At 39.1% G+C, this 15048-nt stretch overlaps 2 protein-coding genes across 2 annotated transcripts in view; one reads left to right on the top strand and one right to left on the bottom strand.

The window, feature by feature from the left end:
* Window positions 1–15048, bottom strand: part of LOC311301705 (uncharacterized protein) — a 571741-nt gene that overhangs the window by 319775 nt on the left and 236918 nt on the right. The window lies entirely within an intron of this gene.
* Window positions 13068–15048, top strand: part of LOC311301551 (uncharacterized protein) — a 161713-nt gene continuing 159732 nt past the window's right edge. The window contains exon 1 of the mRNA XM_084426779.1: window positions 13068–13242. Coding sequence (XP_084282905.1) covers window positions 13182–13242 — 61 coding nt within the window. The 5' untranslated portion in view covers window positions 13068–13181. The remainder of the gene's footprint in view (window positions 13243–15048) is intronic.

Here is a 15048-nt window from a genome sequence, read left to right on the forward strand (position 1 = left end):
TTTTTAATGTTAAAATATATTTGTCGGGGACCCCCCAAAATCCAAAAATAAATTCTTATGGGGGGTCCCTAATGACTTATGGGGGGTCCGGGACCCCCCCAGACCCCCCTCATTTCGAACCCTGGTTCTGACACACCCACCAAACAAGAGAAAACGTATCTCAAACCCCGTTGCACACCGGTGCACGCCGTCTCCAGGAAACATGACGTTCAACCCGGAAACCGTAGCAAAACGTTTCGCACCGTTTTGAACTCGTGCCCCTGGTGAAGCGGATACTTGAAGACCTGCTGCTGCTGCCAGTGTGACTAGAGCCCAATGCCTTTGATTGATATCCAACTGCTTAAAGAAATGCATATCGATACAAATGGATTAGAAAATGTAGGTATGCAGCAACACATAGATCAAACTTATTATAGTGCAGTGCAAAATATACACTGATGGTTCAAAAGACCCAGACTTTGGGAAAACAGCAGTAGCGGTATATATTCCACTTTTTAACATTAGAATGTCAAAAAGAACCTCAGATCATATTTCGGTATTCACTGCAGAAATAATAGCAATATGTCTAGCACTTCAGTGGAGAGAAGAAATACAACCAACAAGGGCAGTGATTTGTACAGATTCTCTATCAGCTCTAAATAGCTTGGAAAGTGGAACATCAGCAGCAAGACAAGACATGATAAAAGAGTCTTTACAGAGCAAGACAGTATGGACTTCTGGTAAATCTTGTATGGGTTCCATCGCATATGGGTTGCATTAAGTAAAACAGAAATTAAAGTGATAATAGCGAAACAAATACAGGAAATTTGGCAGAAGGAATGGAATGAAGGAACAAAAGGTAGACATTTTTACTGCATTCAAGGAAAAGTTGGTTCAGAGAGAAGAAGATTCGGAAACAGGAAAGAGGATGTTTTAGTCCCAAGAATGTGCATTGGACATTGTTTATTAAATCAATGCTTACAAAGAATTGGTAGACATGAGAATGGAAATTGTGATAAATGTGGGTTAGCTGAAACTGTAGAACATGTGCTTATAGAGTGCGAAGCCTATGAAAGAGAGCGGTCCCGCTTTAAAGACACGCTTTAAAGCTACACTGTGTGATATAATTTCACGAGTTCACACTTACATATAATTTGAAGGGGTAAGGTTTAATGCGTATTTGGCTTGCTGTCCGGAGGGAGGGCTCCGAGCTCGGAGTTCGGCCCGAACCCAGAGTGCTCCCCCCGTATGTAAGTGTTTTAGGACTAGAAGCGTGGAGAAGGGGTGGTGGAGGGATGCTGCAAAGACTGTCAATGGAATGAGGTGAGACTGCTGAGTATATATGCACGTCTTACCATTGATTGCGGAGTGCTCTCCACTTGTGTTAATTATCTAGAACGTGCTCCTCCCGAACCTTGTTAATAAAACATCATTTCGAGAATAAAGTCGTTTTGTTTCGAGAAAAAAACTCGTAAAATTTCAAGAAAAAAAGTCGAAATACAATCTTGAGAATAAACTCATTAAATATTGAGAATAAAGTCGTTGTGTTTCGAGAAAAAACTCGGCAAATTTCAAGAAAAAAGTCGAAATACAATCTTTGAGAATAAACTCATTACATTTCTAGAATAAAGTCATTGTGTTTCGAGAAAAAACTCGTTAAATTTCGAGAAAAAAGTCAAAATACAATTTTGAGAATAAACTCATTAAATTTCGAGAATAAAGTCATTGTGTTTCGAGAAAAAAGTCGTTGTGTTTCGAGAAAACACGTGTTAAATTTCTCGAAAAAAACCCTCGAAAAAAGTCTAAATGAAATGTAGAGAATAACGCATTCGATCAGTGTTCATTCAGAGAGAAGAAGATTTGGAAACAGGAAAGAGGATGTTTTAGTCCCAAGAATGCGTATTGGACATTGTTTATTAAATCAATGCTTACAAAGAATTGGTAGACATGAGAATGGAAATTGTGATAAATGTGGGTTAGCTGAAACTGTTGAACATGTGCTTATAGAGTGTGAAGCTTATGAAAGAGAGCGGTCCCGCTTTAAAGACACGCTTTAAAGCTAAACTGTGTGATATAATTTCGAGAATAAAGTCGTTGTGTTTCGAGAAAAAAACTCGTAAAATTTCAAGAAAAAAAGTCGAAATACAATCTTGAGAATAAACTCATTAAATATTGAGAATAAAGTCGTTGTGTTTCGAGAAAAAACTCGGCAAATTTCAAGAAAAAAGTCGAAATACAATCTTTGAGAATAAACTCATTACATTTCTAGAATAAAGTCATTGTGTTTCGAGAAAAAAACTCGTTAAATTTCGAGAAAAAAGTCAAAATACAATTTTGAGAATAAACTCATTAAATTTCGAGAATAAAGTCATTGTGTTTCGAGAAAAAAGTCGTTGTGTTTCGAGAAAACACGTGTTAAATTTCTCGAAAAAAAAACCCTCGAAAAAAAAAAGTCGCATTCGATCAGTGTTCATTCAGAGAGAAGAAGATTCGGAAACAGGAAACAGGACTTTTTAGTCCCAAGAATGCGTATTGGACATTGTTTATTAAATCAATGCTTACAAAGAATTGGTAGACATGAGTATGGAAATTGTGATAAATGTGGGTTAGCTGAAACTGTTGAACATGTGCTTATAGAGTGTGAAGCTTATGAAAGAGAGCGGTCCCGCTTTAAAGACACGCTTTAAAGCTAAACTGTGTGATATAATTTCGAGAATAAAGTCGTTGTGTTTCGAGAAAAAAACTCGTAAAATTTCAAGAAAAAAAGTCGAAATACAATCTTGAGAATAAACTCATTAAATATTGAGAATAAAGTCGTTGTGTTTCGAGAAAAAACTCGGCAAATTTCAAGAAAAAAGTCGAAATACAATCTTTGAGAATAAACTCATTACATTTCTAGAATAAAGTCATTGTGTTTCGAGAAAAAAACTCGTTAAATTTCGAGAAAAAAGTCAAAATACAATTTTGAGAATAAACTCATTAAATTTCGAGAATAAAGTCATTGTGTTTCGAGAAAAAAGTCGTTGTGTTTCGAGAAAACACGTGTTAAATTTCTCGAAAAAAAAACCCTCGAAAAAAAAAAGTCGCATTCGATCAGTGTTCATTCAGAGAGAAGAAGATTCGGAAACAGGAAACAGGACTTTTTAGTCCCAAGAATGCGTATTGGACATTGTTTATTAAATCAATGCTTACAAAGAATTGGTAGACATGAGTATGGAAATTGTGATAAATGTGGGTTAGCTGAAACTGTAAAACATATATATATATATATATTTTTTTTTTTCATTTCTGTTTTGCATTGAACACCATGTAAAGGATTTGCTGTGCACCGCAATGCCATCCTCCCATAGAAAGACACGCTAAGAGTTTTCTTCATAATAAAGGGTTTCTATGGGAGGAAAACGCTTAACGTGTCATTAAATCATATTCTGGGCTCATCTGGGGCCTGTTTCAGAAAGGAGGTTAAGTGAAAACTCGGAGTATGTTAACCCTGAAATGAGGGAAACTCTGAGTTTTCTGTTTCAGAATGGGAGGTATGTTAAACCTGAGAAAGCAGAGTAAGTCAAGCCTGTTTCAGAAAGAGAGGTAACTTATACTCAGAGTCAGTTACCATGGTGACTTACTCTGTGAACCTAACCTGGTCAGGAGCAGGTTTTCTTCAGTAAACCCAGAGTTTCTATCGGTCTCCTCCCCTTTTTTAAAGGGGAAGCAGTGTTTAAACACTTCATTCAGGGAGAGATAAGAATACCCGTTTATACTTAGATTTAAACTTAGATTATCCACATAAAAATTTGAAAAAATCTGAATGTGTAGATTGTTTGATGTGTAGACACATAATATTAACATTACCTCTGTAGGCCTCTCTGTGGCAGCAGAAACTATTTATCCCCATCGTCCTGTGAAGATGAGCATTTGGGCGAGTGCACTTTATAACACTATTTAATTTCTGGTGTATTGAGTAGGCGACTTACAACTGCCTGGGGTTCTGTTGGGACAGGAGGCTCCAAAAGACAGATATTACCATCAGAATCTGTTAGGACCAACAAAAAACCCAACCTCAAAAACCTCTTACATTTTATGAGGCCCTTGGATCTTCGGGAGTGACTGGCTCTTGAAGTCCCTCCTGGAATTCCCTCAGCCAAAAATGCTGCTACACTGCTAGACACTGGATGCTATTTAGTTATTTAATATGTCAAATGTTTGTGAAGTCAGGTAGCCTTCACCCATGATATGCTCAAGCCTTACCTGATTGAATTATGTTTTTATATTTAATTTTCAGCTGCTGCCATGTTCTTTTAATACCTTCAGGATTGCTCCACATGAAAATTAAAATTAGGTTGAATAACACATACTGTTCTTCCAGTTTCACCTCTGATATTATAGCAGTTGGGTAAGTTACTCTAAAATAGTTATCAATGTTATCTTCAACAGTGTAATTAGATTAATGTAATAATTACTATCTTTAGAAAGTTTTGGTCTACTTATTACTAATTACTAAATCCCATATCAACCTCAACCACTTGAACAATACAAGGAGAGAAAAGAAACTGCACTTTTAATGCTTTCAAATAAACAATATACAATTGCATGAATTATTCTTGAATTGACCAAAGTGTGTAGAGGGAGAAGGTTACATAACAAATATACCTTTTAAAAATGTATGTTAAATCCACTATTGTTTTATACAGAATTGTTCTCTATAGTCTATGCAGTAGCCTATTTAATGTAATTACATCAGATTTTATTTTAAATTACAGAAGAATTAAGAGTTATCCCTTTAATTATATCACAATATTTAGATTACTTGGTAATTAATTACACCCAACACTGTATAACAGTAATTCCTCTTTGTGTCTGTCGCTGTTGCCATGGTGACTCGTAATATCTGTGCTCCATTGATAATGGCTTTTTATAGTTGTGGTGCACGCGCTTAACTCAGAGTAGGTCAACTCAGAGTTGATTGAACTAACTCATTTCAGCTGTAACCGAAAACTCAGAGTTTCCCATCTCAGGGTAAGTCAACTCAGAGTTCAAGTTTTAACTCAGAGTTGGTTGAACCTCCTTATTTAAACAGGCCCCTGCTCTTCTGTAGGATAGTATGGTTTATTAATAAGGTGTGTACAGCAACTTTATCACTGAAGTAGCCTATTACAGTTTTTGCCCATTGCTTGAACACTATAGACACATGCTTAAACCAAAGTAACATAACTTGAAGTTGTTGTTACTATACCTTAAACAAAGTGTAACCATACCTTAAACAAAAGCGCTGCTTTGCACTTTAGTTGCAATTCTGTAACACACTTGCTCCTTTCTGCAACACACTTGCTCCTAGACACTACACACTATTTCATACATAAGACACTTAGTTCAAAAATGAAATCTCAGGGTACCATTGGGAAAACACATCTATTCAAAATACAACACACATTGGTTAATTGAAAAGACATAGACACACACCTGAAAACACTTACTTACAAAACTGAACACCAATCAGCCAGCTACAAAAAGGCCTCAGTTAAGCCATTTGAGAACTTTGCAAGCATGGAGGCAGGGAGAGCTAGAGGCAGAGGCAGAGGCAGAGGAAGAGGAAGAGGAAGAGGAAGAGGAAGAGGAAGAGGAAGAGGAGGACAGAGAGAGAGAGGAGGACAGAGAGAGAGAGGAGGACGTGGTCAAAGAGGCCACGCAAGGACCATTATTTCGGATGACATAAGGGCAACTTTGGTGGACCATGTTATAAACCATGGCCTGACTATGAGGGAAGCTGGGCAGAGAGTCCATCCTAATTTAAGCCGCTTCACAGTTGCATCCATAATAAGGACATTCCGACTGGAAAACAGGTATGTCTTCAACTCTCTACTCTACTCAGACTGTATCTAGAGTATTTACAGTACTGTACCATATCACATTACTGTATCACATGTATTGTATTCCAGGGTGGCTAATGCTCCTTTTTTAACAAAAGTGGTAGTTTTGTGAAACATACCGTGATAACGTGTTGAGATGTTTCAGTACTATGTATGGTAAATACAGTAAAGTTCATTACACACAGTACTGTAAAAAAGAAGCAGACGAGAACAATTTGTGGTTGCATTTTTCTACAGAATGGCTAGAAGACCTACTGGGGGGGGGACGCCAACACCTGTTCACCCAACAGCAGGAACTTGCCATAGTGAACCTAGTCAGAGCAAACAATGCAATCCGTCTCCACCAGCTACAGCAACAAATACTTGCAGATAGGCAAGTATTCAACAACATAAATCGAGTAAGCATCACAACTATCAGACGGATCTTGGTAAAGCACAATATGACCATGAAGCAACTGTACAGGGTCCCATTTGAGAGGAACAGTGTCAGGGTCAAAGAACTTCGACATGAATATGTACAAGTAAGTGTTTCAGTCCTTTACATTTACAATAAAGAATGGGTGCAGTCCAGTAACAGATGAATGTGTACCACTGGATTAGTACCACATAGATACATTCAGAAAGCTACACAGGTACCTGTCTGGTGGGGTGGGTCGGTTCTGTATGTGTAGTGTAAGTGTGTGCTTTGAGTAAAGCCATCCACAATATGTATTTTTTGTTACAGAGAATCTTGGACATGGATGGAGCTGAACAGCCGCATGAATGTATTTACATTGACGAGGCTGGATTCAATCTTAGCAAAAACAGACGACGGGGACGTAATATAATTGGCCAAAGGGCAATTTTGCACGTCCCGGGGCAGCGCGGGGGAAACATCACACTGTGTGCTGCCATAAGTCTTCGAGGGCTACTGCACCATCATGCCAAACTGGGTCCCTATAATGCACAACACATAATCACATTTCTAGATGCACTTCATGATGCAGTTGTACAGGATGGACCAGAGCAGCCCAGGTTTGTTGTTGTCTGGGATAATGTTAGTTTCCATCGGGCTGCTCTGGTCCAGAACTGGTTCACCAACCATGATCAATTTGAAGTTCTGTACTTGCCCCCTTACTCGCCATTTCTAAATCCTATAGAGGAATTTTTTTCCGCTTGGAGATGGCGCGTATATGACCGCCAACCACATGCCCGTATGCCTCTTCTGCAGGCAATGGAACAGGCCTGTGGAGACATTGAGGTGAGGTCAATCCAGGGATGGATTCGACACACAAGGGGATATTTTCCCCGATGCTTAGCGAGAGAAGACATTGCTTGTGATGTTGATGAGATCCTGTGGCCAGACCCCAACAGACGGCAGGATCCATAAGCCCACTTGCGCACAATTGTGTTTTTCTGTGTTGTAGTGTATTGTTTGTTTTTATTTTTGATTTAACTGAATTTACTGTACTGTAAAATATACTAATGTAATGATTTTGAAAACAGTATTTCATTTTTTGGTTGTTGTGAAAACATACCCTCTGTGGAACTGAATAAAAACATTGAAAACAAAAGACTGCAGTTTTTTATATAAAGTAGACTAGTGTGTTGCTGCTGATCTGAAAGTGTATTCATATGATGCAAGTGGATATCATTTTGTCATCAGAGTGACATTTTGACAAAGGATTGTTAGGTTTTGATAGCAGAGTTTCAATTTGACATAGATGTGAATGGTTTATTTCCTAGTGTTGTGTCTTATTTGCTTGTGTGTAGAGTTTTGACACAATGAGCCAAATTTAGCAAAACGTGTGTAAGCAATAGGCAAAAACTGTAACATGAATGTCCATCTGCTATTGCTCCAGCTTTCTGAACGTAGAAGTCCTGTCTGTTTCTCTTACTTTCGCTTTCTTAGGTTGTTGCTGATTAGCTATCTTGCTTGTCAGTCAGGACTAACGAGATGAGTGGGAGGAGGGATCTGCATCAGCATGAGGGAAAACAGCAGTAGCGGTATATATTCCACTTTTTAACATTAGAATGTCAAAAAGAACCTCAGATCATATTTCGGTATTCACTGCAGAAATAATATCTAGCACTTCAGTGGAGAGAAGAAATACAACCAACAAGGGCAGCTAAGCCACATTTATCACAATTTCCATTCTCATGTCTACCAATTCTTTGTAAGCATTGATTTAATAAACAATGTCCAACGCGCATTCTTGTGACTAAAACGTCCTCTTTCCTGTTTCCGAATCTTCTTCTCTCTGAACCAACTTTTCCTTGAATGCAGTAAAAATGTCTACCTTTTGTTCCTTCATTCCATTCCTTCTGCCAAATTTCCTGTATTTGTTTTGCTATTATCACTTTAATTTCTGTTTTACTTAATCCAACGTCGATTTGTGAATGATTTAATACCTGTTTAGCCAGATTGTCAGCCTCCTCATTTCCTCTCACACCCATATGCGATGGAACCCATACAAGATTTACCAGAAGTCCGTACTGTCTTGTTCTGTAAAGACTCTGTATTACTTCGTCTATCATGTCTTGCTGATGATGTTCCACTTTCCAAGCTATTGAGAGCTGATAGAGAATCTGTAAAAATCACTGAAACTGTAGAACATGTGCTTATAGAATGCGAAGCCTATGAAAGAGAGCGGTCCCGCTAAGACACGCTTTAAAGCTACACTGTGTGATATAATTTCGAGAATAAAATCGTTGTGTTTCTCGAAAAAAACTCGTAAAATTTCTCGAAAAAAAACCTTGAAATACAATTTTGAGAATAAAGTCGTTGTGTTTCGAGAAAAAACGTTAAATTTCTCGAAAAAAAAAACCCTCGAAATACAATCTTGAGAATAAACTCATTAAATTTCGAGAATAAAGTTGTCGTGTTTTGAGAAAAAAGTCTAAATGAAATGTAGAGAATAACGCATTCGATCAGTGTTCATTCAGAGAGAAGAAGATTCGGAAACAGGAAAGAGGACGTTTTAGTCACAAGAATGCGTATTGGACATTGTTTATTAAATCAATGCTTACAAAGAATTGGTAGACATGAGAATGGAAATTGTGATAAATGTGGGTTAGCTGAAACTGTTGAACATGTGCTTATAGAGTGTGAAGCCTATGAAAGAGAGCGGTCCCGCTTTAAAGACACGCTTTAAGAAATATAGAAATCAATGAGCTGACACTTCAGGTTCTCCTAGGAGAAGGCACCAAACAATCAAGAATTTATCATGAGTTATTTATATTTTTAAAGGAACCAGGATTATTTAATAGGATGTAAAACTCCCTTCTGTGTAAACTCTTATATATGTTTTTTTTTTTTTTTTGAAAGAGTAGATCTAGCTTAAACTTCCGCTTCACACTCCACTTCAGTAGGTGGCGGGAATGCACTTAATTTGCCGACCGCCATTAAATCTTAGAAGAAGAAGAAGTGTGACTAGAGAGAACCTTTGTAAAGAGAACCTCTGTTATGAACCTTTGTTTTGCGATATGATCTTTGTCTTAGTTTTGCTTTGCGATTGAAAGCCTTTTAGGGTATTAGAGAACCTTTATCTTAAGAGAGGTTGGAGATTGAGAGAGCTTTATACACAAGACATTTTTGTTGGAGAAACTGTTTGTGTGTTTTATCTTCATTACGTTGTTCACATGTATGTTCATCGTTCCTTGTTTTGGCTGTGTCCAAAACCTTCTCATTTGTGAGCGTTGCGGTCTGCAAAGGAGAAGGGGATAGGTGGGTGAGATTGTCACGTGACATACATTGTACACACGTAGTTAAATTTGTCTGTATAAAAACACTAGTTAGGGCTTAGTTTATTAGTTAGTGTAGTTTAGTTTTAAACTAGTGTAGTTTAGTTTAGTTTTTTTATCTTAGTGTTAGAAGTTACATGTGTTAGATAACCTTTTTGCTTATATTACTTTAGTTTGTTTGGCACAATCCGTTTCCCCCTTTGTGGATGGGTTTTTGTTATGGTATATATTTATTCATTATATATTAATTAAACTCATATTCAGTGGTCTCTCGTGTTTTCTCTCGATCTCACTCAGTGTTATATGTTGATGTGTGTCTGAGATGGTTACATGTGTTAGACAGGTATGAGTCATAGGAGGGTCGTAACATAAAGACACGATAGGCTATATAAATGTTATGTGGATAAAGGCATATTTTGTACATGACTATACATGTCCTTATAAGGCCTAGAACATTTGTCGTTTTAGCGACAAAATATCTCGTCATTACGACATAACTGAGTGGGAAAACAATATGTATGTGGCAGCAATGCGTCCCCGTACTGTTTAACACAGGTCCAGATTTACACAAATAATAGACTATCAATATAGCTACTATATCCAGAGTCAGGCCGGACAGATTATACACTTTACAAAGAGATGTGTTAAAGATGACACATGTTGTGTGTGTGTGTGCTCAGGGACAACACTTGTGTTATCACATTGTTTCTTAACACACCTTGTTGTTTATATAGGACTGTGTGTTTACATGTGTTACATGTGACTGAAGTATAGGAGTATTTTATCCACTGTGTTTGGATGAACACTGAAAATGTAAGCTTAGCGTTAAGTTCTGCCAGGAAGACTCAATCAGCGCGTCATGAATTAACTCCCTTCTAACCAATCATGTCTTAACACTCTCAGTATAAAAGAATGGTACTTACATCCGTCTGAGTTCCCAGATACTGACGGCGCCAATTACAAACATCCTCCCCAACCACTTCCAAGATGGTCCTTTCCCTCCATCCTCCCCACCACCACCAGGATGGTCCCTTCCCTCCATCCTCCCCACCACCACCAGGATGGTCCCTTCCCTCCATCCTCCACACCACCACCAGGATGGTCCCTTCCCTCCATCCTCCACACCACCACCAGGATGGTCCCTTCCCTCCATCCTCTCCACCACCACCAGGATGGTCCCTTCCCTCCATCCTCCTCCCCACCACCACCAGGATGGTCCCTTCCCTCCATCCTCCTCCCCACCACCACCAGGATGGTCCTTTCCCTCCATCCTCCCCACCACCACCAGGATGGTCCCTTCCCTCCATCCTCCTCCCCACCACCACCAGGATGGTCCCTTCCCTCCATCCTCCTCCCCACCACCACCAGGATGGTCCCTTCCCTCCATCCTCCTCCCCACCACCACCAGGATGGTCCTTTCCCTCCATCCTCCTCCCCACCACCACCAGGATGGTCCTTTCCCTCCATCCTCCCCACCACTACCAGGATGGTCCCTTCCCTCCATCCTCCCCACCACCACCAGGATGGTCCCTTCCCTCCATCCTCCTCCCCACCACCACCAGGATGGTCCTTTCCCTCCATCCTCCTCCCCACCACCACCAGGATGGTCCTTTCCCTCCATCCTCCCCACCACTACCAGGATGGTCCCTTCCCTCCAACCTCCCCACCACTACCAGGATGGTCCCTTCCCTCCAACCTCCCCACCACTACCAGGATGGTCCCTTCCCTCCAACCTCCACACCACCACCAGGATGGTCCCTTCCCTCCATCCTCCTCCCCACCACCACCAGGATGGTCCTTTCCCTCCATCCTCCCCACCACTACCAGGATGGTCCCTTCCCTCCAACCTCCCCACCACTACCAGGATGGTCCCTTCTTTTACCTCCAGGGGGTCGGCTGCGCCCCTGCCTTCATCTTCAGGCGGGATTTGCAGATTCCGTTACCCTCGCATTGCTTGCTAAGGACGGGGCCTACGCCAAAGACTATGCTTGATGAGCTATTAATAAATTTACTCTTGTTATATCATTTTACCTCCCGAGTCTTTCTGGTAGAACATCTAAAAAGAGTAACATGATCAGACATGATAATGAATATAAATATGTGATGTATGATATATAACCATTTTCTCTCTTATTTTTTAAAGGCATCAACATGGAGATTGAATTGGAGACCATTGTTCTGTTCGAAGTGTAGTTTGTGGAAGATGCAATAATGAAATTAATTTGAATTGTCAATGTTGTATTTTAAGCATATAAACAATGTTTAGATGATGGTACTGTAGCACTGTTTAAAGTTTTTAATATCGTTGTTATTTACAATGGAAACTACTGTAACAGAAGAAAATAAAGAGGGAAAAATACAAATGATTTTCTCTAATGACTTTTTGTGTGACATATAACATACATTTCATGAACTACATATAAAATTATCTGTAAGCCATAATCAAAATCAAAATGCTGTACATGCCTTTCAAAATTATGGTCCATCACAGTTCATTTTTTCAAATAACGGTCAACACATGTTGTTTCAAATTACAGTCAAACTCTGTTAAATAATGATTAAAACATGATTTCAGTTTACAGTCAAAACATGCTTTATGAAGTAATGGTGTCAACATGTCATTTATTTCTACATTCAAATCATGTTTACTTAAACAACAAAATATGTTATTTCAGATTATGTTTTAAACATGTTATAGTACTGTATGGTCAATAATCTTTTTTCATGTTGCTGTGTAAACATGTTACTTCAGTTCATGGGGTTTTACCGTTATTTTCATTAATGGCAAACGTTTGGCACCCTGTGCTGCCATGCATTTGCTCGTTTTTTTCTGTGTTTTTTTTTTTTACAGTGTAGATGACGTGTGATCCTGACGCATCTGTCAATGACACACTTCTGGAGGTGAATTTGTGGTTTCACAAGCACAAACTTAGTAGCCTAATAAAAGCTTCATGGTACACACACACATATAGCAAGCGATCTTGGCCCGAATGTGGCCTCACACAGGTCTGACGTCAGCAATGGCATGAATCCTGTCAGACAGTTATGGCCCATGAGTGGCCATTGTCTTTAATCCAGATCTAGGCCACTCCAGGACAGTCATTCTTTGCGGCATGAGGACCGAGGGAAAAGGGGCTGGAGACTGGAGCTGGGCAAGAAAAACATTGATATGTGGGAAGGTGTGATGAAGCAATGAAACTGCCATGAGGTTTTGTGAACAGAGTTTGCTGCTGTCTCTCTCTCTCTCTCTCTCTCTCTCTCTCTCACACACACACACACACACACGTGTACACACACTTTGACCATAGTGGTGGTTTTTATCTATAAATCACTTATGCAAAAATAATTCATTTAATTTGGTTATCCATATCGGACATTTCTGCAAATTAAGGGATTTTTATTCGAAATTTGACATTTCCATCACTCATTTCACAGAGTCAACACAGTTTACACCAGAGATCTTTCTGACCGCTTCTTCAGCTGTGTCATAGAGTCAGGACTAAACACTCGGTTGGTCAGATGAGAGGAAGTTAATAACCACAGGAGGAGCTGATGATGTTTAAAGGAGGAGCTGTAACTATATATAATGAAGAGAAAGACTGACAGAAACAGAAAATGGCTGATAAGTGTGATCTGTGTCTGCTGGGACTGATCATTCTCTCTTCACTTCTCACAGGTAAAGAAATCTGTATTTTCTCTAAAGACATTTAGTGGAATTAGTCTGGAAAGAGTTCATTTGAACATGCTCAGTTTATTCTTGCACACATTTACGTTGTGATCTCAGAGTTGTGTATTGATACACACAGATCATACTGTATTATTCCCAGTGGTGGACAGTAACGAAGTAAATGTAATTCGTTACTGTACTTAAGAAGCTCGTTTGTGTATCTGTACTTTCCTAAAGTATTTCAATTTGGGGAGACTTTTCCTTTAACTCCACTACATTTCAAAGTCAAATATCTTACTTTTTACTCTACTACATTTTCAAAATCAGTCGTTCCTTTTTATTTATGAGTGGATAAAAAATTAACTGATCAAACGAGCCACCAATCACAGTACAGCACGCGTTTTGTTTTGAACTTGTTTTGTTTGCCCCTGTTAGCGGTATCTACTTAGCGCGAACATAAGGTTCAACGTGACATCAGTGCAACAGCATAACATCTTGAGTGCCAATGTCTTAATAAATGATGGAAGAAACTACTGACTCTAACTTGCCACAACTCCCATGGCCTTAGTTGTGTCACTGTGGGACCTAAAGTGAAGAGTGGTGTATTTTTGTAGAAAGCATTTCGTTAAAGTGAATTTTGTTTTGTATAAATTGTTTCTTAATTTATATAATTTTTTTATCAACCAATTGCCTGGATTTAATAAATAAGAAGCAAATCAGACAATATAGTAGCCTAATCATGGAGGCGCCTGCTCAGTCACTTGCATTGCTTGTGAACTGGAGCGCATCTCATCATAAATTACCTGAAACTCAGTGTATGCCTCACAGACATGAGAAATACATCGAAGCTTGTAATGTCTTTAAACAACCAATTCAAAATGAAAAGAAATAAGCTACTCTCTGATTATGTAATCCATCATGTGCATTTCTCTCTATATGCGCGTTCAATAGAACGGAGATGGCAATCGTCAACTTCATCTTTGCAACCGACACTGACAGAAAACACTAGTTTATTAATAAAATCAATGCACGCGTGTCACCGGATTTACAAATGCACATCTTGCTTGTTGCACGCACACATATTATGTTGAAATAACATTACTAACCTAATAATAATAAATCTTGAAGAATATTTGATTGGATGTTGAATGTTGTGCTTGGTCAATTTAATAAAATGAATAGGCCTAATTTAATTGTGACAATTAAAATAATTGAATATTAAATATTAAGTGGCCAATTTTTGTAATAGTATTTATATTGGCTATATATCTAGCACTTGTGTTAAAAAATTATCTGGCGCCGCCCCTGGTTATAACGGCCCACGTATTAAAAAAATGGTCGGGTTTAAATTGGGCTCATAATTACAGTTAATGTGTTGTGTCGTGTCGTGTCGTGTCGTGTCGTGTCGTGTCGGGCCGGGCCGGGCCGGGCTCGGACACAACGTGCACGGGCTCGGGTAGGGTCAGGCTTGATTTTTGGGCCCGATCTAAGCTCTTAACTTAAAGTAGGCTACCGGTAGGTTCAAAGCCTCTGTGCGTGTGTATGTGCGTGTGTGTGTGTGTCTCATGGCAATGCATATCCCATATGTTTCCATGCTTTTCCACTTCAGATCTGCTGCGTGAGATCACGTGGGGCGCTTCCTCTGGCACGATAATCTTAATAACATTTTGTAGTGTGTGGTGCACCGCGATTTTCAAATCGGTTAGGATTTTAAAACTCCTGTAGTGTGAGCCAGGCTTAAGAGTAATGCAAAGAATAGCCTATAAACTGTGTTCAGAGCAGATGTGTGTTGAGCCAGTGCGATTAACAGTATGC

Source organism: Rutilus rutilus, assembly GCF_951802725.1.
Source record: "Rutilus rutilus genome assembly, chromosome: 1".
Lineage (NCBI taxonomy): Eukaryota > Metazoa > Chordata > Actinopteri > Cypriniformes > Leuciscidae > Rutilus > Rutilus rutilus.